Source organism: Balaenoptera borealis, assembly GCF_965194805.1.
Source record: "Balaenoptera borealis genome assembly, chromosome: 1".
Taxonomy (NCBI): Eukaryota; Metazoa; Chordata; class Mammalia; order Artiodactyla; family Balaenopteridae; genus Balaenoptera; species Balaenoptera borealis.
In genome coordinates, this window is record NC_138860.1 from 112,113,238 (window position 1) to 112,138,177 (window position 24,940).

Consider the following 24,940-nt stretch of genomic DNA (forward strand, 5'->3'; position numbering starts at 1 on the left):
AATTTAGAAAAATTATAAAATAAAATTATAAGATACAATTTGAGAAAAATTATACAATACAGATTAAGAGAAAAGAAAAAATAAAAATCACACAAAATCCAGCTTCTTGGTGATCACTATTGTTAACATTTATTCCGCAAATAGATACATGTAAATAATAATTGCATGCATATCTATTTATTTACCACAGAAATGGCACAGGTCTATACATACCATTCCAAACCCTTTTTGTCTTCCATCGAACAACATGTCATGACTATCTTTCCATGTGACTACATAAATCTGTGTTTACATCATCATCATTTTTGATAGGAAGCATTTCTTTTAGATATGGGTGGCTTTTGTTCATAGCTGGCCCCAAGACAACCTCATCCTTCAGAGAGAAATTTCTAGAAAGCAGGTGCTTAAGGCTGGGGTGTGCTTAGCCCATGCCTCAGTATAAGGAGACAGATCCCTTCATTTGAGCAACAGATAAGGACTTAGAGAGATTTAAAGTCCTTTTTCATTTGTAGCTCAGTGGAGTCAATTAGCTTCAAAGATCAGGGCTTATTGAGGAATTGGGTTTTCCTAAATAAATTTCCTGGGTCATGAATCATGGCAGGAAATCTAATCTCGGAGTACTCCCCCAGTGAGTTCCTCAGTTGATTGAAGCTCACAGGGGCGCAGGGGGCCTCCCAATGTTCCTTAATGAGGAACATTAAGCAGGTGCTGGCTGCTCTGGGGTGAACAGTCTGGGGGGCTGCCAGGAAAGGGGCTGTGTTGGAAGAACAAGGGCTGTTTGCGTGGTTGGCTGGGTGTCCTTGGACAGTGCCCCAAGCGGTCAGATAATTTGCCTTGTTAAGACCTTACCTCACTTTAATGTGAGCTAAATCTGTTTGGGCAGGAAGAGGATTTAGGTCTCCTGTTCTAGTAAGTAGCTCTCATCCTGGGCCCTGGATCTGAGAGCAGAACCACACCAATAGGCCAGGAGCCTGGCGTGAACCTGTCTGGGTTCTCCATGGAGGAAGCTCCTTGTGGGACCATGGGTCTGGGTTTACAGAACAGCCTAATTTCCAGGAGGAAATGAATCCTTCCCCCTTGTGGCCTCAGGCGGGGCTTGGTGGTAGTCTAGGAGGAGGTGAGACACCTGACCACTCTTTGCAGGAGAGTCTGGAACCTTCCCACTGCCTTGGAAGTCTGTTCTCAACTGAAGGAATGTGCAGCCTGCCCTCCTTCTTGTTCTGTTTCTCTGTTGGCATTTTGTCCTCCTGGTGAGGGTCCCACTCCCCCATCTGCCTTCAGGCACCCCTGGAAGAGGGGCTGGACAGAGCCCCCAAGCAGCGAGGCAGAGGCCTGAGCAGGAGCCCCCTGACTGACCCCCGCTCCCAGCCCCCAAGGGCAGGGCTGTTAAGTCTTCCTTCCTCCCTCCAGAGTCCCCTGCCATTTCCTTATTCTCTTCCTGAACCACTGACTTCAGGGCTTTGCCAACAAAGCACGCACAACTAGCATCTGTAAGAGGGAAACAAAACAAAGGCTGTTGTTACTGACTCTAAATGCAACCAGATGGGGCCACCAGAAGCCCAGAGCAGGCACTGGGCAGCATCTGGGGCCCAAGTGCTGGTTCCCACCTGTGCACAGAGCCCGGGGTGTCAGGACAGGTGCGTGGCCCTGAGCGCCTGGAGGCTGCCTGCCCAGCAGTGTGAGCCCCTCCCCAGGCTGAGCCCCTCCCACCCTGCAAAGGGGCACCGCCTTGGCCTCACTCACCCACTGGGCTCTGCAGAAGCTAGAAGGGAGGCCCAGCGGCCAAGGGCCTGGCCTCTGGGGATGAACTGCCTGAGGCTAATGCCACCTCCCCCTGCCTCTCGGGGTCTCTAAAAGGAGAACAGTGCCACAACCCAGGTGGCTGTGAATACTAAAGCCCTCACACCATGCCTGCCCCAGAGTGAAGCTAAGTAAGTGTTCACTAGTGTTCTCTACTGAGCCTTGGTTGAGCACCAACCGTGGGCCAAGCCAGGCCAGGTCATGGTGGGAGAGGCAGGAGCGACGGTGACACAGAAATTCAGACCACAGCCCAGGTGGGAAATGCTCTGCAGGGGAAAGTACAGGACCTGCAGGGCCTCTGAGGTAGGGTCTTAAACATAGGGGAGAGAGGGAATCCGGGTGGAGATGTCTGAGATGAGTTTTGAAGGCTGAGTAGGAGTTGGCCTGATGAAGAACACAAAACGCATCTTCCAGGTGGCAGGCAACACACACGTGCCGAGACTCAGAGGTCAAAAGCTGTGGGGGGAGGGGTTGGTTTATGGAGGATTCACCCTGTGTGGGTGGTGAAGGGCACATGGGGTCAACTGGGGGAGGGCCTGGGGTCTTTTCTTCTTGTTTTTAAGTCTATTCTGGGGCTCGTGCCAGGTTGCTGCCTTCAAAGAACTTTGCAGTTCAGTGAGGGAGACAGGCCTGTAAGAGCACAGTGCAAATCAGAGTCCTCTGCGGAGGACAACAGACACGGATAGTGGAGCCAGGCAATCTCATTTCTCTGGAGAAGGTCCCTGGCAGCTGGGAGGAGAGCAGGGCCAGGTACCTCTCAGGGCTCCCCTGGGTCACTGCAGCAGCTCCTGAGGCAATGGGATGAGGATCAGGCAGAGTTCAGAGATCCTGCAAAGCTAGGATGGCTAACATCAGAAGAGCAGAGGGTGGCTAGAATAACTCATCGTGGGGCATTGATGTCACCCTGCACTGCCGGGTCCAGCTCATAGTAAATCCTCTACAAGTGTTCATCCCTCCTCTGCATCTCTGAGCTGCATGGCCCCAGGCTTTTCCAGGAGACCTAATCCAGGCTCTGCACTGTGACCTCAGGGCCCCCTTGTTCCACAGCTCAGCCTTGGGGCAAGCAGGTGTCAGCATTTCCTGGTAATACGTCAGGAAAGTGACCAGGGGATTGCATGTTTACACTGAAGGAAAACAGACTGGAGAGGAAAACAGCTTCCAGAATAAAACTGAATCAATGACAAGGCTTTGACTCTTGTTACACAGAGTGTGCATGGATTGGATGTGTTGGGTTTGGAGCCTCTGACAGGGCAGGTGTCTAAACAAGCAAGCAAAATGTGTGTGATTGCAGGTGGCCGGGGTGTGCCTCAGGGCTGCCTTGTCATGGTCAAGGTGTAAATCTCTCTCCAGAGATCCGGCCAGAATTCTTCCCCCTTCCACGTGGCCAACGATTCACAACTTGACTTTTTAAATAGCTGGGGTTTTAGGGTCATTTGATCCTTGGCAGAGTCTTTGAGAAAGGTGAACTTACCCATTGTGTTAGAGAAGGGGAAACTGAGGCCCAGAAAGCAGAGTATGAATCCTGCATCCTATTCTGGAGTCTGCACTGGACAGGTCATCCCCGGGGCTGACAGTGGCGCCTCTGCTCAACCACAGAAGTTAAGGGTCAAGGTTAATAATATCAGCTAAACTTCTAGATGTTTTTCGTGGCCTGTTACGAAGACACCTGGACTGTTCATATACCCGGGATAATTATAGTTGAGGACAACACCGGCTCAAGGAGAGGGGTTGTCCCGCGCCTGCCGCGTGTCCAGGGTTGGTTTGACCCACTGTATCTGCTAGTTGCACTGTTAGTACATCAGTGCTCTGTGAGTGTCACCAGCCCCGTTTTAGAGACGGCCTGACTCAGTTGTAGTATTTGGAGGTAGCATGTAATAACCCTAAGTGGTCAACTAATACCTGATTCCAATAAGCTGTGATCACACACTAGAACTGAGATGGGGAGAGCTGGCTGGGACAAACAAACCAGATTTCCTTTAAGGAAGACCTCTCGGGGTGGGGGGAAGAAGTGGGTGTGTTTGAGACCTCGGGTTTCAAATCGCTATACACGTTTCTAATGGTTTCCAGACGAACACTGCGTTTCCTGAGCCCAGGAGAGGTGTAATTAAGGGTAATAGGAGCCAGCCCTGCCGTTAAGTGAGAACATGAACGGCAGAGCCTGCAGCAGAGCAGCATTTGGACGCAGCTCTGCTTTTCCACTGCAGGGGATCCGTCTGCTCTGCGCACACACAGCCCTGCTGTTAGCAGCAAAACATCACAGCAGGATCCAGCCTGTGTTAGACAAAAGCTTGAAGAACTGCACCGTTCTCTGACCGGGCAGAAACACCAAATCTGCAGATTCTGCAGACCAATCTAGGTGCTTTCCTCCCAGGTTTTACATTCCAGTATGTGTATTAAAATCCTCCAAATATATTAAAACTGTATCCTAAGATGCCACTGCTTAAAAAGAAATGCAACAAGTCAAGTGCATCCACACTGTTCCAGTTTAGTGTATTTCTTTCCATGTGATAAATTCGTGTTTGCAGCAAGCCCACGTCCTGGTCCAGTTCATTTCAACCTGTGTTCTTGACAGGTCGCGAGGATACTTGAAGTCTCTGAAGAGATGAGGAAGAACATGGGCATGAGCTCAGGGCTGGAGCTCATCACCCTGCCTTATGGCCACCAGCTGCGCCTGGACATCATTGAAAGGTGAGCAGTGCTGCTCTGCATTTATGGCGCTTTCAACGCCACAGGCTGCAGAGCTGGGAGAGGCCAGGCACCCACCACCCCAGTTCTGCCTCGCTTGAAGGCGGGGGGCCCAGAAGCTCTAGCCAGAGAATTCCTGGAGAAGCTCAAAGAGACAGCAAAGAGGAAGTCAGGGAACAGAGAGCACGTTCCCGTCCCTGCTCCAGGAGCAGGTGGAGGAGCGGACAGACGATCCGCCTGGGAGCACAGCTCACCACAGCCCCTGCCAGCCTGGGCTGGGAGCAGTCCTGCAGGCAGGCGGAGCACGGACGCCTTACCACCTCCAGCCCGGCTCGCTGAGCTGCGGCCCCCTCGTCTCCGGAGTTCAAGACTGCTTTAGGAATTAAGTGGGAGTTTGTGGGGAAGTTGGGAAGAACAGAGTCTGAACAATGTTTTCTCTGAAGGGTGGACAGATGGGGGATCAGAGGTCAGGGGATGACGGAACTCAGGCCCCCGGCCTCTGAAGCATCACTGCCCTCTTCTCACAAAAAGCCAGGGCCCTGGCTGTCCATTAAAACCCACTCACTTGAACATCGGATATTTAGAAATTAAAAAGATAGAAGTAGTGAGGCACGTTTTTAAGAAGCACTAGACTAGATTCTCATATTATCGTAGAAGTTGGCCTTTTTGACACAAAAGAAAAGATTGTTTTTTGTGTGTGAGACTATCTTGTTATCTTAAGTTTTCTGTTTCTCCAACCAGGTTCCCAATTGCCACGACACACGTGTGGTCTTTAATGGACAGCCAGGGCCCTGGCTTTTTGTGAGAAGAGGGCAGGGGTGATTCAGGGGCCGGGGGCCCGAGTGCCGTCATCCCCTGCCCATGGCTTTCCCTGATGTTCTGGGTCACAGTGCTGTCCAGTACAGCAGCTCTCTGTGATGGCAGAGATCTCATTACAGCAGCCACTAACCACATGTTGCTACCGGGCACCTGAAATGTGGCAACTGAAGGATGCAATGTTTTATTTTACTGTTTACTATTTTAAGTGTAAGTAGCCACATATGGCTAGTGGACAGTGCAGTCCTAGGCTGTCAGCCCCTAGAAAGTAAACATTGTATTTTAAATAGCCTGGGAGGGTCGATAACAGCTGCTTTCCAGGTTACCTGACTATGAAGCAGATAAAATGGCTCCAATACTGCTATTGCCTTGGCTTCACAGCCACAGATGCATCCCATAGGAAACACCCAGAGTACCAAATGGAAGACTTCTGGGAGGTAGGAGGACAGGAAATGGCCCCTGCTGCCTTTGATCAGAGGCCAGGGTGGGTGCTTGTTGGCCTGTTGTTCAGTGTCTTCGGGCAATGTAGGTCCGACTTCCGAATTCCCTATTTTCCCTGCTCAGACTGTTCTAGATGCTAGCCCCGCTCTCCAGGCGTCCTCTTGCCTCCCCATGCCGCAGGGGCCTGGCTTCTCATTTCCACTAACTTTCCCTCCTTCCTGGTCTGGGCCCGGTGGTCATCATTGCCACAGAGATCAGCTGTGCTGCCATGTGTCCCCGTTTCTCATGTGATACATTTCAGCCTGAAAACTCCCCAGTTGCAGGCCGTATTTTATCAGTGTCATTAGGTGTGTTGGGCATGGATTCTAGGCCCAGGCTGAGGTCAGCAGGCTTGAGGCTTCTCTCTGGGCTATTTTCTGACTTCCACTCTTGTCTACATCCGTTTCCTCTTTCTCCTGATTGCCACCTGCCTGGGGTCTGGCTCCTTGGCTTGTTTCCTGTTCAGGTCTGACCTGTGGGATCTACCTGCTAGGGCTTGGAGAGCTGTTTTCTCCATTACAGTGTGTTTACTAAATAAAGGCCAAGGTTATAGCAGTCCTGCAGGATCAAATGACATTACTGTGTTTGAGAATTGAATACAAACTACCCTTCATTTTAAACTTACCACCTCACCCATTCCAAGCCTAGCAAGCAGAGATATCCTTTGTATAACGTTTAGTGCCTCCCCCTGCCGACCCCGGGAGCTTCTGCTGTAGGGCCGCCTTGCTGAGCTGGTTTTCTCATGGTGGTGTACACAGGAGGCTTGAGGCAAATGTTGGTTAAACAAATGGATATAATTACCCAAATAGCTGTTGATATAATGCCAGGTCTTAAAGAAGTAGAGAACCTGTCTTTTATTAAGGGGCATTAAAACACAGGAAAAAACACTGAATTAAAGAATCAGTTGAAGGCAACATGGGAAGTTAGTTTACTATTAAACATCTAAAATGTTTGGCTCAACCTTAACAGTTTGCAAATGGGTAACAAAACTCTTCAATAAGTACAACAGATAATAAAAATATACTTTAAGCCTATTTTAGGATCCATTAATTAGGAAAGACAGGAAATCAGCAAAAAAGATAAAGAAAAAGGAAAGAGAGACCAACAGGCAAAAGGGACCAAGATACAGAGGGAGAGATGCACATATAGATACAATTTTAGTAACTACTATTTGCTGGGTGCTGTGGTGCCAGGCGCTTTAATTATCTTTATGCACACACACAGTCTTTCTCCCAACAACCCTTGTTCCCATTTTAGGGATGAAGAAATGGGGGAGTGGAGCAGTCAGGTAACAGCCTAAGGTCACACTCCGAGCAAGCACACACTGTATACCCACATGCGCAAACCCTCACAGACAGCAGAGCCCGTTACTGATTTAACAATCATTAGAGAAACTAGTAATGCTAAGCATTAGATGAATCACACCTCTCTCTGCTCTAGAAGAGTGAGAGAGAGACCAGCACACGTGGGCACAGAGAGAAGCATGGTCTTGGAGTAACATCCTTAGCTGTGAACTTTCAGGACAAGGTGGCCCAGTTTCAAAGGCAAAGTCGTATTGTTTCGACTATAGCTGTGAATCAGGGCTTCACCTCCAGCGCTGTACCAGCGCCTGGAGAAATTTACCTGAGGCTACTCTGGCCCAAGGCAGGAACTCCTGGTCCCCAGGAGGAAGGAGAGGCGGGTTTACAGGCTGTGCTGCTGCCACCAGGAAGGAGACCTCTCTGCGACCCCATTCATATTGGTCCCATTGTCTGTAAAGAAAAGACCACTCTGCTTCCTGTTTTGGGTCTGCGAGGTTGACCTGTGTAGTTCAGGATGAGAAAAGGGAGGATTGTTGGCAGATACAAGATTTCAATTTTATTAGGTCTGACCTTACAGGGAAATCCTGCTGGTCTACTGTTGAGTCTTTGTGCACATCTCCATTCACTTTCTGGCCCCTTGACCGGAGCCACAGACACTCTGTTCTTAGCTCCTCATTTCTTTCTTTGTTCTGACATCCATGTCGTCTTCCTGAATGAAGCATGTTCTCTCGTTTTTCTGTCCCTTGCATCCCCCAGTCCAGGGGGCTCAGGGGAGGTGGCCCATGGCTTCCCTGAGGAAGGGATTCCCCAGTGTGTTGGGGGACCTGGCGTCTCCACAGACCTGTCATGGTGGAAGGTACAAGGAGCCACTTGCACTTTTGAGCAGCTTCACCCCAGGAGGGCCCTCTTCACACCCCCTGCTCCAGGGCTGAACAGCCCTGTCCTGGGGCATCTGTCCTTTTTGACTCTCCATAGGACACCTACCGAGGCCTCCCCGGGGCCCTGCTGCAGTCAGCCTGATGGGGGGGTGATCTCTCTGTTGAAATCAGCAACCAAACCGGCTGAGCTGCCAGTGTATCCCAGGGCGATAGCAGCAAATGGTGGAAAGCCAGTCCTTTCCCTGGCCAGTTTGGTTTGTTTCCTCCTAGTCCTGTTGGCCCTGGGCCTGACTGCTGTTTTCCTCCCTCTCAGACACAACACGATGGCCATCGGCATTGCAGTGGACATTCTGGGCTGCACGGGCACTTTGGAGGACAGAGCAGCCACCCTCAATAGGATCATCCAGGTGGCAGTGGAGCTGAAAGACTCCATGGGGGACCTCTATTCTTTCTCGGCCATCATGAAGGCCTTGGAAATGCCGCAGGTAAATTCTCACTTGCTTTGTGCGGCCCTGTGGGCCTGTGTGTACTTAACGTTCTGCAAAGTGGTCTGCAAGCCCATGCTTAGCAAATCACAGATGATTTTAATTAACCTCAAAAGGTAAATCGTATCTTAGTGAAAGCTGCTTTAATTAGGGGGCAAACAAGAGCAGTGTCCCAAGTATTTTGGCTCTGTTTTTAAAAACAGCAGATAATTGCTGACAACCTACACTTTCTTTTTGATATACGATAAGAAGAGTCATCCTCAGGAACTATAGATATTCCTGAAGGACCAGTTAGGATGATCACGTCTGGCTTGGGTGTGTTGTATAAGAAAGAGACTGCTTCTGTCTGGGTCACCGGATGTGCGGGCAGTTTGGGGTAATGACTGGCAAACTGGGACATTCTCTAAGAATCCCTAGAGTGATTTATCTCAAAGTATGTTCCTCAGATCACCTAAAACAGACTCTGCTGTTAAAAAATTCAGATTCCTGGCCCATCTGCTATATAACCCCCTAAGCAGAGTTTCTGAAATCGGGCACTTTGAATTTATCTGCTTTGACAGACTGTTCTTAGGAGGAGGGTCAAAACTGAAAACCTGTCTTTGAAGTCAAATGGACCTCATAGAGGAAAGTGGTCCTGTTGTCTTGACTGCTAGGAGTCAGCTTTCAGACTTCCGTTGTGTTAAGCCCTAGGTGCTCGGTGACTTCGAGTACGAGACCACAGTCCCACAAGCCCAATGTGCAACCCCTAACACCAAAACCGCTGCTCATTTAGCTTGGCTGTTTCACAGCCACAGATTGTCTCTGAAATCCTGCCGGGCGCTCACTGAACATCCACCATTGCCACTGGGGCACCGTTGCCAAGTCAGGGCATGTTAGGAACATAATTTCCTTGCACGAAAGCGAGGTCACCTTTCAAACAAGAAGGCGAAAAACCTCATGCTTTCACCAGGAAATTTTGAGAGGGGTCAATTCCAACTTTAATATTCCAAGAGCTTTCAAAATTCTTTAGATGCACTGGAACTGCATAGGGGCGATATTTGAAATAAGCAAGTTCAGCCATATTTTCATGATATACTGACTTCTACTATACTAACAGGAGTTCTAATTTTTCATTTGGGTGTTTTTAATTTACATCATATTTATTTCCTCTTATCCAAAACTGCCTATAATTTTGAGGGCTAACAGGCTAGCTGTATGCATAGGCCCCCCAGCCCAGAGCTTCCTCTGAGAGAAGTGAAGGGGGTGTTTTGTGGCATTAACGTGGTTGCAGTCCATGACATCCAACTCAGCCATTAGGGACTTAGCCCAAAGCACCTAAACATAGGGACTTAGCCCAAAGCACCTAAACATTGGGACTTAGCCCAAAGCACCTAAACATAGGGACTTAGCCCAAAGCACCTAAACATAGGGACTTAGCCCAAAGCACCTAAACATAGGGACTTAGCCCAAAGCACCTAAACATGCCTTTATAGATGGCTGCCCCCCCACCCCCACACACAGCAGCATCAGACTTCTCCCTTCTGGAGCACTTCAGCAATGAGGGGGCAGAGTCCTCTAGGGTGTTCAGGGCCCTGCTTGGGGAGGGGAGTGGCAGGCCCAGGAAAAACCTGAGAGGAGAGTCACATCATTTCTGTGTGTCATCATCTAAACCTGCTCCTTCTCTTCGAAGCTTCTGGTATCAAGAGAGAGCATCCAGGAGATGGGCCTAGCCCAGAGACAAGGGCTCCTTTCAGAAAGGCAGATGCTTCAGGGAGGGGGAAGAGAAGAGAGGGCGGGGTGGTAGGTGGCTGGAGGAAGAACAGCCACATCCTTTCCTTCCCAGCAAATCTGCTGATGGTGATCCTTTCTCACCTTCCTCTTGGAATACACAGGGAGCTCTTAGAGCCCAAGGAAATGAATTTCAGCTCTGCCATTTAGCAGCTATGAAACCTTGAGCAAGTTACCTAATCTCTTCTGTTTTCTGACCTGTAAAATGAAGCCAAATACCTGCCTCATAGGGCATGGTGAGGATTAAATGAAATTCCTCAAATACCTGACAGAGTTGGCTCTCATTCCATAAATATTAGTTCCCTTCCCTCCTTCCTTGTTTCATGTAAAAAAGGTCAGACACGGGCTTGCTGGTTTTAAGGTGTGAGTGGGGGACCATTTATCTAGGGCAGTCAGAGTCAGTGGCATATGCTGGTTTTGACTGAATTGTTCCCAAAGAAATGAAAAGGAATGAGTAGTGGCATCATATGGTCTAGGCAATTTTCCACATGTCTCAGACTTTATTACTTACAAGTAACATTAAAATGCTGTATGTCACATTCTACATCCTTACATCAGTATAACCTCTGTGGAGGACAGTTGGCAACTCCTATCAAAATTTAAAATACATGTATTTTTTGACCCAGTAGTTCCACTTCTGGAAATTTATCCTCCAGATATTTGGTAATAGAAAAATATGTTTAAAGCGCTTATCTATAGGAAACTAGTTAAACTATGGTTTATGCATAAATGGAACACTAGGCAAAAGTTTAACAAAACAACACTGTTCTATGCTGTTTTATATGTACTTACACGGAATAATTTCCAAACAATGAACAGGAAAATATGTGTAGTATGACATGCATTTATTTTAAAAGGTGTGTGTGTCTCATGGGTCATTAGAGCAATGTAGAGCAGGGTCGGGGTGGGGATTAGCTTTTCTCTGTACACTCCTTTCAACTGCTTTGAGTTTTTACCATGTACCTCTATCATCCATTCCAAAACTTAAGCAAAAAGGTAGTTTTAAAAAGAGCCTTTTCCAAAACGATAACACCTTTCTTTCTTCCAGATCACAAGGTTAGAAAAAACGTGGACTGCCCTGCGGCACCAGTACACACAAACCGCCATCCTCTATGAGAAACAGCTGAAGCCTTTTAGCAAAATCCTGCACGAAGGCAGAGGTGAGCACAGGATCAGGACAAGGGGGTCTGGTGGCAGCCCTGGCAGTGTCATATCTGTTCTGGTTTGATCGAAGCATTTAGCAGGGCATATTATGAGGCTCTGAGTTATCTGCAGGACTGTTGATGGGTCACCAAGGCTTTTATCATATGACAGCATCGCTTGTAGGTCTGCAGTTGCTAAAACAAGACATAGGCTACTAGTTACCTTATTTTGTGCTTAGCTTTATAAATTGAGGTGTAACTTACGTATTAGATTCAGGTGTACAACATAATGATTTGATATTTGTGTATGTTGCAAAATGATCACAATAAGACCAGTTAACATCTGTTACCATACATGGTTACAAAACGTTTTTTTTCTTCTGATGAAAACTTTCAAGATCCACTCTACTAGCTACTTCCAAATATGCAATACAGTATTATTAACTATAGTCACCATGCTGTACATTACATCCCCCAGGACTTATTCACTTTATAACTGGAAATTTGTACCTTTTGATCCCCTTCACCCATTTCACTTCTCCCCCTACCCCAACTCAGGCAACCACCAATCTGTTCTCTATATCCATGAGCTCAAAGGGTGTTTTTGTTTTTGTTTTTTTTAGGTATCACATGTAAGTGAGTTCATATGGTATTTATCTTTTTCTGTCTGACTTATTTCACTTAGCATAATGCCCTCAAGTTGCATTCGTGTTGTTACAAATGGCAGGATTCATTCTTTTTTAATGGCTGAATAATATTCCATTGCGTATATATGTATATGTGTGTGTGTGTATACACACATGCCTCTTCTTTTTTTACTGAAGTTATAATTGATTTACAATGTTGTGTTAGATTCTGATGTACAGCAAAATAATTCAGTTATACATATATATTTTTCATATTCTTTTTCATTATAGGTTATTACAAGATATTGAATGTAGTTCCCTATGCTATACAATAGGACCTTGTTATTTATCTATTTTATATATAGTATTTTTAAAAATAAATTTATTTATTTTTTGGCTGTGTTGGGTCTTGGTTGTTGCGCTCAGGCTTTCTCTAGTTGTGGCGAGCAGGGCTACTCTTGGTTGCGGTGCATGGGCTTCTCATTGCGGTGGCTTCTCTTGTTGCGGAGCACAGGCTTCAGTAGTTGTGGCACGTGGGCTCAGTAGTTGTGGCTCATGGGCTCTAGAGTGCTGGCTCAGTAGTTGTGGCGCACGGGCTTAGTTGCTCCATGGCATGTGGGATCTTCCCGGACCAGGGCTCAAACCCCTGTCCCCTGCATTGGAAGGCGAATTCTTAACCACTGCACCACCAGGGAAGTCCCTATATATAGTACTTTGTATCTGCTAATTCCAAACTCCTCATTTATCCCTCCCCTTCTTTCCCCTTTGGTAACCATAGATTTGTTTTCTATTACTGTGAGTCTGTTTCCATTCTGTAAATAAGTTCATTTGTATCTTTTCAGATTCCACACGTAAGTAGTATCATATATTTGTCTTTGTCTGACACACTTCACTTATGAAGTATGGTAATCTCTAGGTCCATCCATATTGCTGCAGATGGCATTATTTCATTCATTTTTATGGCTGAGTAATATTCCATTTTGTGTGTGTGTGTGTGTGTGTGTGTGTGTGTATATACCACATCTTCTTTATCTACTCATCTGTCGATGGACGTTTAGGTTGCTTCCATATCTTGGCTGTTGTAAATAGTGCTGCTGTGACCATTGGGGTACATGTATCTTTTCGAATTAGAGTTTTCTCTGGATATATGCACAGGAGTGGGATTGCTGGATCATATGGCAACTCTATTTTTAGTTTTTTAAGGAACCTCCATACTGTTCTCCATAGTGGCTGCACTAATTTTCATTCCCACCAACCATGTAGAAGGGTTCCCTTATCTCAACACCCTCTCCAGCACTTATTGTTTGTGACTTTTTGATGACGGGCATTCTGACCAGTGTGAGGTGATACCTCATTGTAGTTTTGATTTACATTTCTCTGATAATTAGCAATGTTGAGCATCTTTTCATGTGCCTATTGGCCATCTGTATGTCTTCTTTGGAGAAATGTCTATTTAGGTCTTCTGCCCATTTTTTGATTGGGTTGTTTTTTTGTTATTGAGTTGTATGAGCTGTTTGTGTATTTTGGAAATTAAGCCCTTGTTGGTTGCATTGTTTGCAAATATTTTCTCCCAGTCTGTTGGTTGCCTTTTCATTTTGTTTATGGCTTCCTTTGCTGTGCAAAAGTTTATAAGTTTGATTAGGTCCCATTTGTTTATTTTTGCTTTTATTTCTATTGCCTTGGGAGACTAACAAAACATTGCTATGATTTATACCAGAGAATGTTTTGCCTATATTCTCTTCTCAGAGTTTTATGGTGTCATGTCTTATATTTAGGTCTTTAAGTCATGTTGAGTTTATTTTTGTGTATGCTGTGAGGGAGTGTTCTAACTTCATTGATTTGCATGTAGCTGTCCAGCTTTACCACCACTTGCTGAAGAGACTGTCTTATCTCCATTGTATATTCTTGCCTCCATTTTCAAAGATTAATTGACCACAGGTGTGTGGGTTTATTTCTGGGCTCTGTATTCTGTTCCATTGATCCATATGTCTGTTTTCATACCAATACTATGCTGTTTTGATTACTGTAGCTTTGTAGTATTGTCTGAAGTCTGGATTACGCCTCCAGCTTTGTTCTTTTTCTTCAGGATTGCTGTGGCAATTCTGGGTCTTTTGTGACTCCATATAAATTTTATGATTATTTATTCTAGTTCTGTGAAAAATGTCATGGGTAATTTGATAGGGATCACATTAAATCTGTAGGTTGCTTTGGGTAGTATGGCCATTTTAACTATTAATTCTTCCAGTCCAAGAGCATGAGTCCACATCTTCTTTATCCATTCATCCATTGATGGACATTTAGGTTGGTTCCATGTCTTGGCTTTTACCAATAATGCTTCAGTGAATGGGGCAGGGGGGTGGTGCATGTATCTTTTCAAATTAGTGTTTTTGTTTTATTCAGGTAAATACCCAGAGGTGAAATTGCTGAATCATATGACAGCTCTATTTTTAACTTTTTGAGGAACCTCCATTTTCCATAGTGGCTGCACCAATTTACATCCCCACCAACAGTGCACAAGGGTTCCCTTTTCTCTGCATCCTTGCTAAAACTTGTTATTTCTTGTCTTTTTGATAACAGCCATTCTAATAGATGTGAGATGATGTCTCATTGTGATTTTGATTTGCACTTCCATGATGTAGCTATCCAGTATTCCCAATACCACTTATTGGCGAGACTGTCCTTTTTCCTCAGTGTAAATTCTTGGCTACTTTGTGGCAAATTGATTGACCATATGTGTGTGGTTTTGTTTCAGGGCTCCCCATTCTGTTCCATTGATATATGTGTCAGTTTTTATGCCAATACCATGCTGTTTTACTATAGCTTTGTAATGTAGTTTGAAATCAGGGAATGTCATGCTTCTAGCTTTGTTCTTTCTCAAGATTGTTTTGGCTACTTGGCATCTTTTGTGGTTCCACATAAATTTTAGGATTGTGTTTGTTCTATTTCTGTGAAAAATGCCATTGGAATTTTATATGGATTGCACTAAGTCAATAGATTGCTTTGGGTAGTATGGACATTTTAACAATATGAATTCTTCCATTCCGGGAGCACAGTATCTTTCCATTTATTTGTGTCTTCTTCAGTTTCTTTCATCAGTCTTACAGTTTTCAGTGTACAGGTCTTTCATCTCTTTGGTTAAATTTATTCCTAGGTATTTTGATCTTTTTGATGTAATTGTAAATGGAATTATTTTCTTAATATCTTTCTGATAGTTTGTTATTAGCATATGGAAATGCAACAGGTTTTTGTATATTGATTTTGTATCCTGCAACTTTACTGAATTCGTTTATTAGTTCTAACAGTTTTTTGGTGGAGTCTTTAGGGTTTTCTATATATAATAGGTCATCTGCAAATAGTAATAGTTTTACATCTTCCTTTCCAATTTGGATGGTTTTCTTTCTTTTTCTTGCCTATTTGCTCTGGCTAGGACTTCCAATGTTATGTTGAATAGAAGTGATGAATAATCATCCTTTTATTCCTGATCTTAGAAGGAAAGTTTTTAGCTCTTCATCATTGAGTATGATGTTAGCTGTGGGCTTGTTATAGATGGCCTTTATTATGTTGTTGTACATTCCCTTTACTCCCACTTTGTTTTTATCATAAATGGATGTTGAATTTTGTTAAAAATAATTTGATCATCTTAATAGATGCAGAAAAATCATTTATCTTTCTTTTATTAATGTGGTATATCATAATGATTTGTGAATGTTGAGCCATGCTTGCATCCCTGGAATAAATCCCACTTGATCAATGTATATGATCCTTTCAATGTATTGAATTCAGTTTGCAAATATTTTGTTCAGGATTTTTGGATCTGTGATCGTCACGGATATTGGCCTGTAATTTTCTTATCTTGTGGCATTACAAAGGTTACAGTCCTATAGGACCCATGGGCATAATAAGCCCCATTGGCCATCAGAGCTAGGCAATTTAGAGGTGTCCTCTGGAGGCAGCTGGAGAGATTGGAATGCCAGACAAGGATATGAGCTACTTTCTGGGATATATCAGTGAGGGTGGAGCAAGGCAGAGGGAGAGCACAAAGACTGCATCATCCATTAGCCTCCATTGCTGAGAGGGCCTCATAGGTCCCAGTTGTTTGCCAAACCAGAAGCCTGCCTCTCGGGCTAAAGCTTTAAGATTAGCAAATGAGCCTCATTTGCATAATGTCCAGGCACCTCTCAATTGGCTGCCTCTGCACTGAGCCCTGGGGCAGGTGAGTCCAAGCTTGCAAGCCCTTTAAGACCTGTTTCTCAGATGATTATAGCCTTGTGGGTCTTGCAGACATGAGTACTGTTGGTCTTCAAAGTTAGATGTTTCGGGGGCTCGTCTTTCAGGTGCTGGTCTTAAAAGCTGGGGTACCCTATGTGGGGTTCAAGCCCTTTGCTCCTCAGGGAGAAACTCCAGGTTTTGAGTTCCCTCCCAATTGTGGGTCACTGTGCCAGGGGTGGGGTTTATAGAGAGATAGTCTCCCAGCCTCTCTTACCTGCTTTGATGTGGGCCTTCTCTCATTTATGCAATGCATTCAGTTTTTAGTTTTTTTCCAGAAGAAGTTGTTCCATATTTAGCCACAGATTCAGTGTGTCCACAGAAGGAGGTGAGCCCAGGACACTCCTACGTTGCCATCTTCAACTGGAACTCTCTGCGCTTAACTTGGAAAGAAAGCATGACGTGGAAAACTTTACCCCGTGTTTTTCAGAGTCTACGTGTGTTCCCCCAAATAATATATCAGTCCCACTGCTGATGCCTCTTGTGACCTTAATGGAGCGCGAGGCTGTCACTTTTGAAGGAACTGACATGTGGGAAAAAAACGACGAAAGCTGTGAGATTATGCTGAACCATTTGGCAACAGCCCGACTCATGGCAGAAGCTGCAGACAGCTACCGGATGAATGCTGAGAGGATCCTGGCAGGTAAGAGCTGGTTTTGGTAAGCTGCTGTCTACTCTGCACAGTAAATGGAATGAAGGAGTGAAAGAGCATGGGTGCTCTCAATAAGAAAGAGACCAAGTGGGAAAGATTAAGGCATGGGAATTCCATTTCCTGTATGGTTGATCACTACTTACTCTTAGTTCCTGTCTTAGGGATCCTGCTTCTCCCTTCCTTTTATGTATTCTCTTGTGCCAGTGGTATAAACAGAGAGAAAGGATCAAGAAAGAATTTGTCAGCTTGTTTACCATTAGTACCTCTGATAATCACTATTAGAAAAGATGATGGGCCAACATAAGGAGTTGGGAGTTCTATTTGACTTATCTGTATTCCTATTTCGTCCCAGACACACTGGCAAGTGAGCTCCCCTGCTCTTGGCATCAGAGGGTCCAACATAAGCAAAGGCACTGAGAGAGCTTGGAGAAAAGTATGAACCACAAGTACTTGGCTTTGTATTAGCGTAAAGTGTGTCTTAAGGAGTGGCCAGCTAGGTTAAAGAAGGAGGTGGATACAGGTGGGAAGGCCTTCCATGTAGGACTGTGGCTAAGGAAGAGCCAGTGAAGGGTTTTAAACATGGGAGGATGTTATCACATGGTCAGATTTGTTTTCAGTCTGCCATCTTTGTGGAGGAAGGCTGGAAGACTGAAGCTTGCAGGCAAAAAGACCATTTAGGAAGCAAGTACAAGAATAAGGGCTTTACCAACACAGTTATCAGGGTGACTATTTTCTCTTCCTCACTGTATAATTTTTAACACTCTTCAAGGGCCCACAGTTTGATCCACAAGGTTAAGAACTATATGGGGCAGAAGAGGCCTATTATTTCAACCTGAAACAAAGTTGTTAATTCAGAAACAGAATTTGGGACTGAACAATTTGCACTGTGTCTGCTGTAGGCATAAGCACTACATACCTGTTTCTTTTCTTTTCCTCAGAAAATTCTCCAGGGTTGGCAGTGTAGGACTCAAACCATTAAAGCCCGTAACTCAACTCACCAGATACTGGAATGCCTGCTTATACAAAACCAATAAGTATATTACATTAGATGTTGCCTAAGCCAATATATTAGGGTGGATTTTGAGACAAGTATGCTCTAAGCTGTTCTACAGCAAATCACCTTAAAGGCATCTGATGGTATTTCTCAGTTGATCCTGCTACAGGTTTTCGTAGCAAGTTCTCATTGCTAGACGTGACTGTGAGCCCCGTAAGGGCAGAGATTTGCTCACCAACGTATCCCAGCACTCAGCCCAGGGTAGGGGCTCAAAGCATATTAACTGAATGAGTGGAAGTTGTCATCTGGCCTCTGGCTGGTTATCTGCCAAAGATATTTTGGCATCACATGGATGAATGGAATAGAAGGCTTCTATAATCCTCCCTGCCACCAAGATACTATGATCTAGATGGTGAGAATATATTTAATGACAGAGCCAACTACTCCAGCAGTAATCAAGGATGAGAAACATATGCCTGTATGACTCTTTGGCTAGAGGTTTCCCCTGCTCTAATAGAGTTGACTGAGCATCCTTGGCTGTAAGTAGAGCAGATCTTCTCTTACAGAAAAGAGAGTCGAGAAACAGGCCCACACATATGACTATCAATTGTTTTCTGACAACGGTGTCAAGGTAATTCACTGCATAAAGTAATCTTTCAACAAATGGTGCTGGAACTATTGATTATCATGTACAAAAAAAAGAATCTCAATCTTTACGTCACAGCATACACTCAAAATGTAACAGCTAAAGTGTAAAGCTTCTATAAGAAAACACAGGAGAAATTCCTTGTGTCCTTGGGTTAAGCAAAATTTCTTAAGATACAAAAAGCATGAACCATAAAAGAAAACATTGATAAATCAAAAATTTACATTTTGCTCTTTAAAAGTCACCATTAAGGAAGTGAAAAGGCACACCACAGACTAGAAGAAAATATTTGGCAAACAAACAAACATACATCAGATAAAGGACTTATATCTAGAATTTAAAGAAATCTTACAACTCAAGGAGAAGAGAAACAAGATTTGAATCAACAAAAGATTTGAATAGACACTACACCAGAGTGGATATACAATGACAATAAACTACATGGAAAAATGTTCAAAGCATTAGTTATTACAGAAATGTAAATGTAAACCACAGTGAGATACCACCACACGCTATCTAGAATGACAATACTAAGAGTTGACAGCTGGACTCTTCATATGTTACTGATGAGAATATAATATGGTAAAGTCATTTTGGAAAAGAGTTTGATGGTTTCTTTAAAAGTAAACAAGTATTTACCATGTGACCCAGTAATTCCACTTCCAGAGAAATGAAAACAAATGTCCACTCAAAGACTTAATCACAAATGTTCACATTATTCGTAATAGCCAGAAACTGGAAACAATCCAAATGTCTTATCAGTTGGTAAACAGACAAAATGTGGTATGTATGTCGATATAACTGAATACTACTCAGCAATAAAAAGGAATGAATTATTGATAACATACAACAATATGGAATAATCTCAAAAACATCATGCTGAGTGAAAGAAGCCAAAGTGAGAGGCTTGACACAAAAAAAGTCCATGTTATATAATCCCATTTATATCAAATTTCTAGAAAAGGCAAAGCAATAGCGATGGAAAGCAGATTAGTGGTTGGCTGTGGTGTGGGGTAGGTACAGGGATTGACTGAAAAGAGGTACTAGGGGATTTTCTAGGGTGATTGATGGAATTGTTCTACAGTGGTAGTGATGGTTGTGCAACTGTATAAACTGCAGCTAAAATGGGTGAATCATGACAAGTAAATTATACAACAATAAAGCTGTTAAAAAAAAAAAAGGTACTTTGAACACTCCTTCTCACAGCACTACGGCCCATGGTGGCTTGTGCACACGAATTTTATTCTATCACGTCTTAGTGAGTTTACTTGTTATTCTTTCTCTGAAGGTGCTCAGGTCCTTGAGGGGGGGCTCTGCCCTCCTTTATATAGAGTAGATCCTATATTTTTTTTCCTTGCGGGCATTTTTTGAAAGTTCTGAGAGATGTTCATTTTGATCCTACTTTAAACAAGCAAGTTTTCAGTCTATTTTCAACACTGTTTCAAGCAGAACTGAAGTAAGTTTTTTTGGTTTTGTTTTTATTAGGTTTTCAACCAGATGAAGAAATGAGTGAAATCTTCAAGACTGAATTCCAAATGAGATTGCTATGGGGCAGCAAAGGTGCACAAGTCAATCAGACAGAGAGATACGAGAAATTCAACCAGATTTTAACTGCCCTCTCACGTAAACTGGAACCTCCTCCTACAAAGCAGGCAGAGCTTTGATAACTAACTAACTCCAGAGAATCTTAGGATATAATTTCAAGCTTATCCAGTTTCTTCTTTGAGAAAGCTTATCATCATTTGATAAAGTATAGTAATAATGTGCAAATCTGACAATATACAAGCTTTTAGTATCCACAGGATATTAAACATGTAAATTGCACAGAGCACACTTCTTATTTATGAATTGTTTAAAATTACTACTGATTTTAAAATGAATGATAATTTATTAAGGTAACTATTGCTAATGCTGATCAACAAATTTAAGTGAAGACCCAGCTACACTGGCTGGTTGCTTTCTATTACCGAGGTATTTGACCATTTTAGTTTTAATAATTCCATGTCAGATAAGTGTAAATAGAAGAGTTTAAAAGCATGAAACATTTCAGAAGGTATCAGTTGTATGATATTCTTTAACTAAATATGAAAAATGTAAATAGTCATATGAAAATATATCTTTTTGTGAAACAACTGTATCCAGTCTCTTTAATATTAAACAATTCATTGTAGTACAATAATTCTACCTCCTACCTTCCTGGGGCACCCTCTTCCGTGCCACTACATCCTGATTGATGATGATGATAGTAAACCAAAATCAATGAGTGATATGGAAATTTTAAGGTTTCTGGCTTAGGGGACAGAGGTGAATAGTGATACAAGGTAGAGCTGGCTCCAGAAGACCTAGGTTCCAACAACAGCTGTGGTGCTTGCTAGCAGTTGGACTTTGGTCAAGTTAACCTCCTCAAGTCAAGTCCCATGTGCAGCACAGCGCCTGGTACAAAGTGAGCACCAGATGTTTGTTTGTTAGTATATTATTATTTCATGACATTATTTCACATATTTCAAAATAATTATCTTTTCCTCTAGCTGATGATAAGTATAAGAGTTTTCCAGATTTGTTTGTTTTCTAGGTTTTTGACTTCCCAAAGGGGATACTTTAGTTTATCAGTATCCACCTCAATTTTTTTCTATTATTGTAGAAAATTTGGAATACAAGACTTTAAAATATTAAACTTCTATCATCAATCACTCTGCCACCAACTGTCACTTACCAATTTGCTTTTTCTCTTCTAAATAATTTGGGGACCATAGAGAATAGTATTATATCCCACTTTTCTCAAATAAGTTGCAAAAATTTCTCCATGACTGACAGCCTTTGAAAAAATAAGATTGATTGATTGGTTCCAGAGGTTACACTATAATTTAACCATCACCCTATTATTGGTCATCTTGAATATGCCTGCCAGAACTAAGTACAAGCCTCTCATTGTGGTCTATTTAATAAAATGGAAATATTAGTTTCAAATCCTGGACTCTGTATTTCCATTAATGGGGCCTAGAATCATGAAGCCCTTCTTCTCCCAGTTTTTAAAAGCCATCATTTTTTATTTCCTGAAAAATCCAAAGCACACTTCTACTTCCGGCAATATGGTGGTTCAGATGCTCTTAGAAAACCCTCTCCCTATAACTAAAATTTCAAAAACATACCTTTTAATGCACTATTTATTAAGCTTGATAGAATGAACAGGAAATCCCCAAGGAACAATCCTCTCCTCCCCACCTCACCCATCAAAAGGAACAGCAAATTTAAATCAACTCTGTAAGAGGAACTTAAAAACCTGGGTGGCCCTAGAGGCAAATACTGACATCATCTCAGCGATCGGGAGACAGTGTCTTAGCGGAGCTGCACATGAAATGCCTCCATTAAGTAGGGATCCTTAAAGGGTCCCTGTTAATAGGCTGGAAAAGAAATCCATCTGCCAGCAAAGAGCGGTTACCCAGGGAACAGCTACAAGAAGAAAAATAATGATAATGGTCTTTGGTGAGGATTTGGAACTACAAGCCTGTTCTCAAATAGGTCTGGAGTAAAATTCACAAAATTTACAAAACTCAAAACCAAGAAATTGATTTACAATGGTAACAAAACAAACATACATATACACATACACACATATGTGTACATACATATATATATAAGACATAAGCAGGGCTTTCCTGGTGCTCAGTGGTTAAGAATCCGCCTGCCAATGCAGGGGACTCAGGTTCAAGCCCTGGTCCGGGAAGATCCCACACGCCGCGGAGCAACTAAGCCTGTGCGCCACAACTACTGAGCCTGCGCTCTAGAGCCCATAAGCCACAACTACTGAAGCCTGTGCGCCTAGAGCCCGTGCTCTGCAACAGAAGCCACCGCAATGAGAAGCCCGCGCACCGCAAGGGAGAGGAGCCCCTACTCGCCGCAAGTAGAGAAAACCCGCGCACAGCAACAAAGACCCAACAGAGCCCAAAATAAATAAATTTATTTTTTAAAAAAAGCAACATTTAAAAAAAACACACAAGCAGAAGCAGTGCCATGAAAAATAAAATGCTGGGAAAAAAAAGATTTAGAACTCCAACACCTTCAGATGCTGGAATTACCATATTCTGAAGCACTCATATATGGATGTGTATAAAGAAAACATGAACTCAAACAGGAAATGAGTATTAAAAATGATCAGCGTTTAAGAGAACTAAATATACCCTTTAGAAATGTATAATGATATCAAAAACCCAATGGATGCTAATAATAAACAGAAGATTAGATCCAACTGAAGCTTTAAATGAACACAAAGACATATCTGAAGACCATGCCCAGAATACAGCAGAGATAAGAACAGGAAAAACAGAAGAGAAAGATTAAAAGAGTTAAATGATTTGAAATAGAATGACCCAATGCATCTCAGCAGAGCTCGAGAAGGAAAGAGAGGGGGGGAGGAAGGAATTCATCCAGAAGAAAGGTCTGAGATTTAAGAAGGATTGGTGAGCAGAGAAACTGCTAAACTTAGAGGTGTATCCAGACAAACACTGAAAATAGTATCTACTATGTGAGGTTAAAAAGTCAATTAAAACAGTTGCACAAACCAGGAGTGGGGTGATCAGTTACTAGAGTTCTGATAAAGTGTTATTCTTTTAGTCAGTAGAAGGATTAAGATACTGATTAGCTTTAAGTTTTAAGTAAGTATGCAAAATATCAAGGTTAAATACTACAAGAACAGAAATTACAAGTTTCAAACTAGTAGAGGAAAAAAATGGAGAATACAAACAAAAAATATAAGAGACATAGAAAAGTGAAATGAATAGCAGGCACAAAGATGGCAGAAATAAGTCCGAACTTATCCACAGTCATTATAAATGTAAACAGACTGAACCCTCCAGTTAAAAGTCGGAGATGACCAACTAAATTTAAAACAAAACCACCTGGACTTCCCTGGTGGTGCAGTGGTTAAGAATCCACCTGCCAATGCAGCAAACACGGGTTCGAGGTCTGGTCCAGGAAGATCCCACATGCCACGGAGCAATTCAGCCTGTGTGCCACAACTACTGAGCCTGCGCTCCAGAGCCCGCGAGCTACAACTACTGAGTCCACGAGCCACAACTACTGAAGCCCACGTGCCTAGAGACTGCGCTCCGCAACAAAGAGAAGCCACTGCAATGAGAAGCATGCGCACCACAACGAAGAGTAGCCCCTGCTCGCTGCAACTAGAGAAAGCCCCCGTGCAGCAATGACGACCCAACACAGCAAAAAATAAAATAATTTTTAAAATATCTTATACTATTTACAAGAGACATAAAGCATAAAAATACATAGAAATTGAAAATCCTTTTAAAAAGGTCAGGATAATTATGAGAGAGGGAACAGGGTGTAATTTGTGAGAGGGATGTGGTGGGTTCCTGAGGTGCTGGTAATGCTTTATTGCCTTACTCAAAAGTTATTGACTTTCTAATAACTTAAGCTATACATTTATGTTTTATACATTTTCTGAATATTTTATAATAACATGTTAAAACATTTAAAAAAATGTGATACCTAGGCATATTTGTAACAAAATATGAACTTGGTGAAAAAAAATTTTAACTTTATTCTAAAAAATCTGAAAACCACTGAAAAGTAGTAAATGAAGGAACCATGCTCATAAACTAGAATATTCAGTATTGAGATATTAGTTCTTAAAATGATCTATAAGCTCAATGCACTCAATGCATTTGAGTGCTCAATGCAATCCCACTCAAAATTCAATAGGATTTTTCAACCTAACTTGATAAGCTTTTCCTAAAACTTTAATGGCAAGGAAGTCAAGACCATCCTAGGAAAATAAGATGGGAGGAGGGGGGAATCTGTTCTACCAAATATAAAAGCTCATGATTAAGTTAGAGTAATCAAGAAACTATCATTAGAAATTTGACATATGACAGGAGTAACATTGCCCATCAGTGGAGGAAAGGATGATTTTTTAAAATAAATAATTCTTGAACAACTGGTTAAGCAAATGAAGGCGGGGGGAGGGATGGTTCCTTACTTTATATCATACACCGAAATAAAATCTAGATGAATTAAGATCCCACATGTGAAAGGCAAAACCGTTAACACTTTCAGAAAAAAATACAGGAGAATATCTTTTTTACTTTGAATGAAGGAAGAATTTCTTAAACTAGATAGGAAAGCATTAAATATGAAAGATTGATCAATCTACATTAAAATGAACTTCTATTCATCAAAAGATATCATAGATAAATGGAAAGAACTGAAAGATGGTATCAGCAACACACAGAAATAACAAAGTATCAGTATGGTAGGCAGCCTCCAAGAAGGCCCCAGATGTTCCCTGCCACCTGATGTTTCACATCCTTGTGTTGTATACCAGGGTTGGTTTGCATCACCAAGTACATAGAAGTAATGGTATTCACATCTGAGATTAGGTTATAA

The 24,940-nt window shown here is 42.9% G+C and overlaps 1 protein-coding gene across 5 annotated transcripts in view; it reads left to right on the top strand.

Moving 5' to 3' along the window:
• Positions 1 to 20,670, top strand: part of BCAR3 (BCAR3 adaptor protein, NSP family member) — a 201,940-nt gene extending 181,270 nt beyond the window's left edge. For all 5 annotated transcript variants that reach the window (XM_082384084.1, XM_082384083.1, XM_082384086.1 and 2 more), the window contains 5 exons: positions 4,373 to 4,488; positions 8,274 to 8,445; positions 11,261 to 11,372; positions 16,677 to 16,889; positions 20,024 to 20,670. In XM_082384084.1, coding sequence (XP_082240210.1) covers positions 4,373 to 4,488; positions 8,274 to 8,445; positions 11,261 to 11,372; positions 16,677 to 16,889; positions 20,024 to 20,202 — 792 coding nt within the window. In that variant the 3' untranslated portion in view covers positions 20,203 to 20,670. The remainder of the gene's footprint in view (positions 1 to 4,372; positions 4,489 to 8,273; positions 8,446 to 11,260; positions 11,373 to 16,676; positions 16,890 to 20,023) is intronic.
• Positions 20,671 to 24,940: the final 4,270 nt, after the last annotated feature.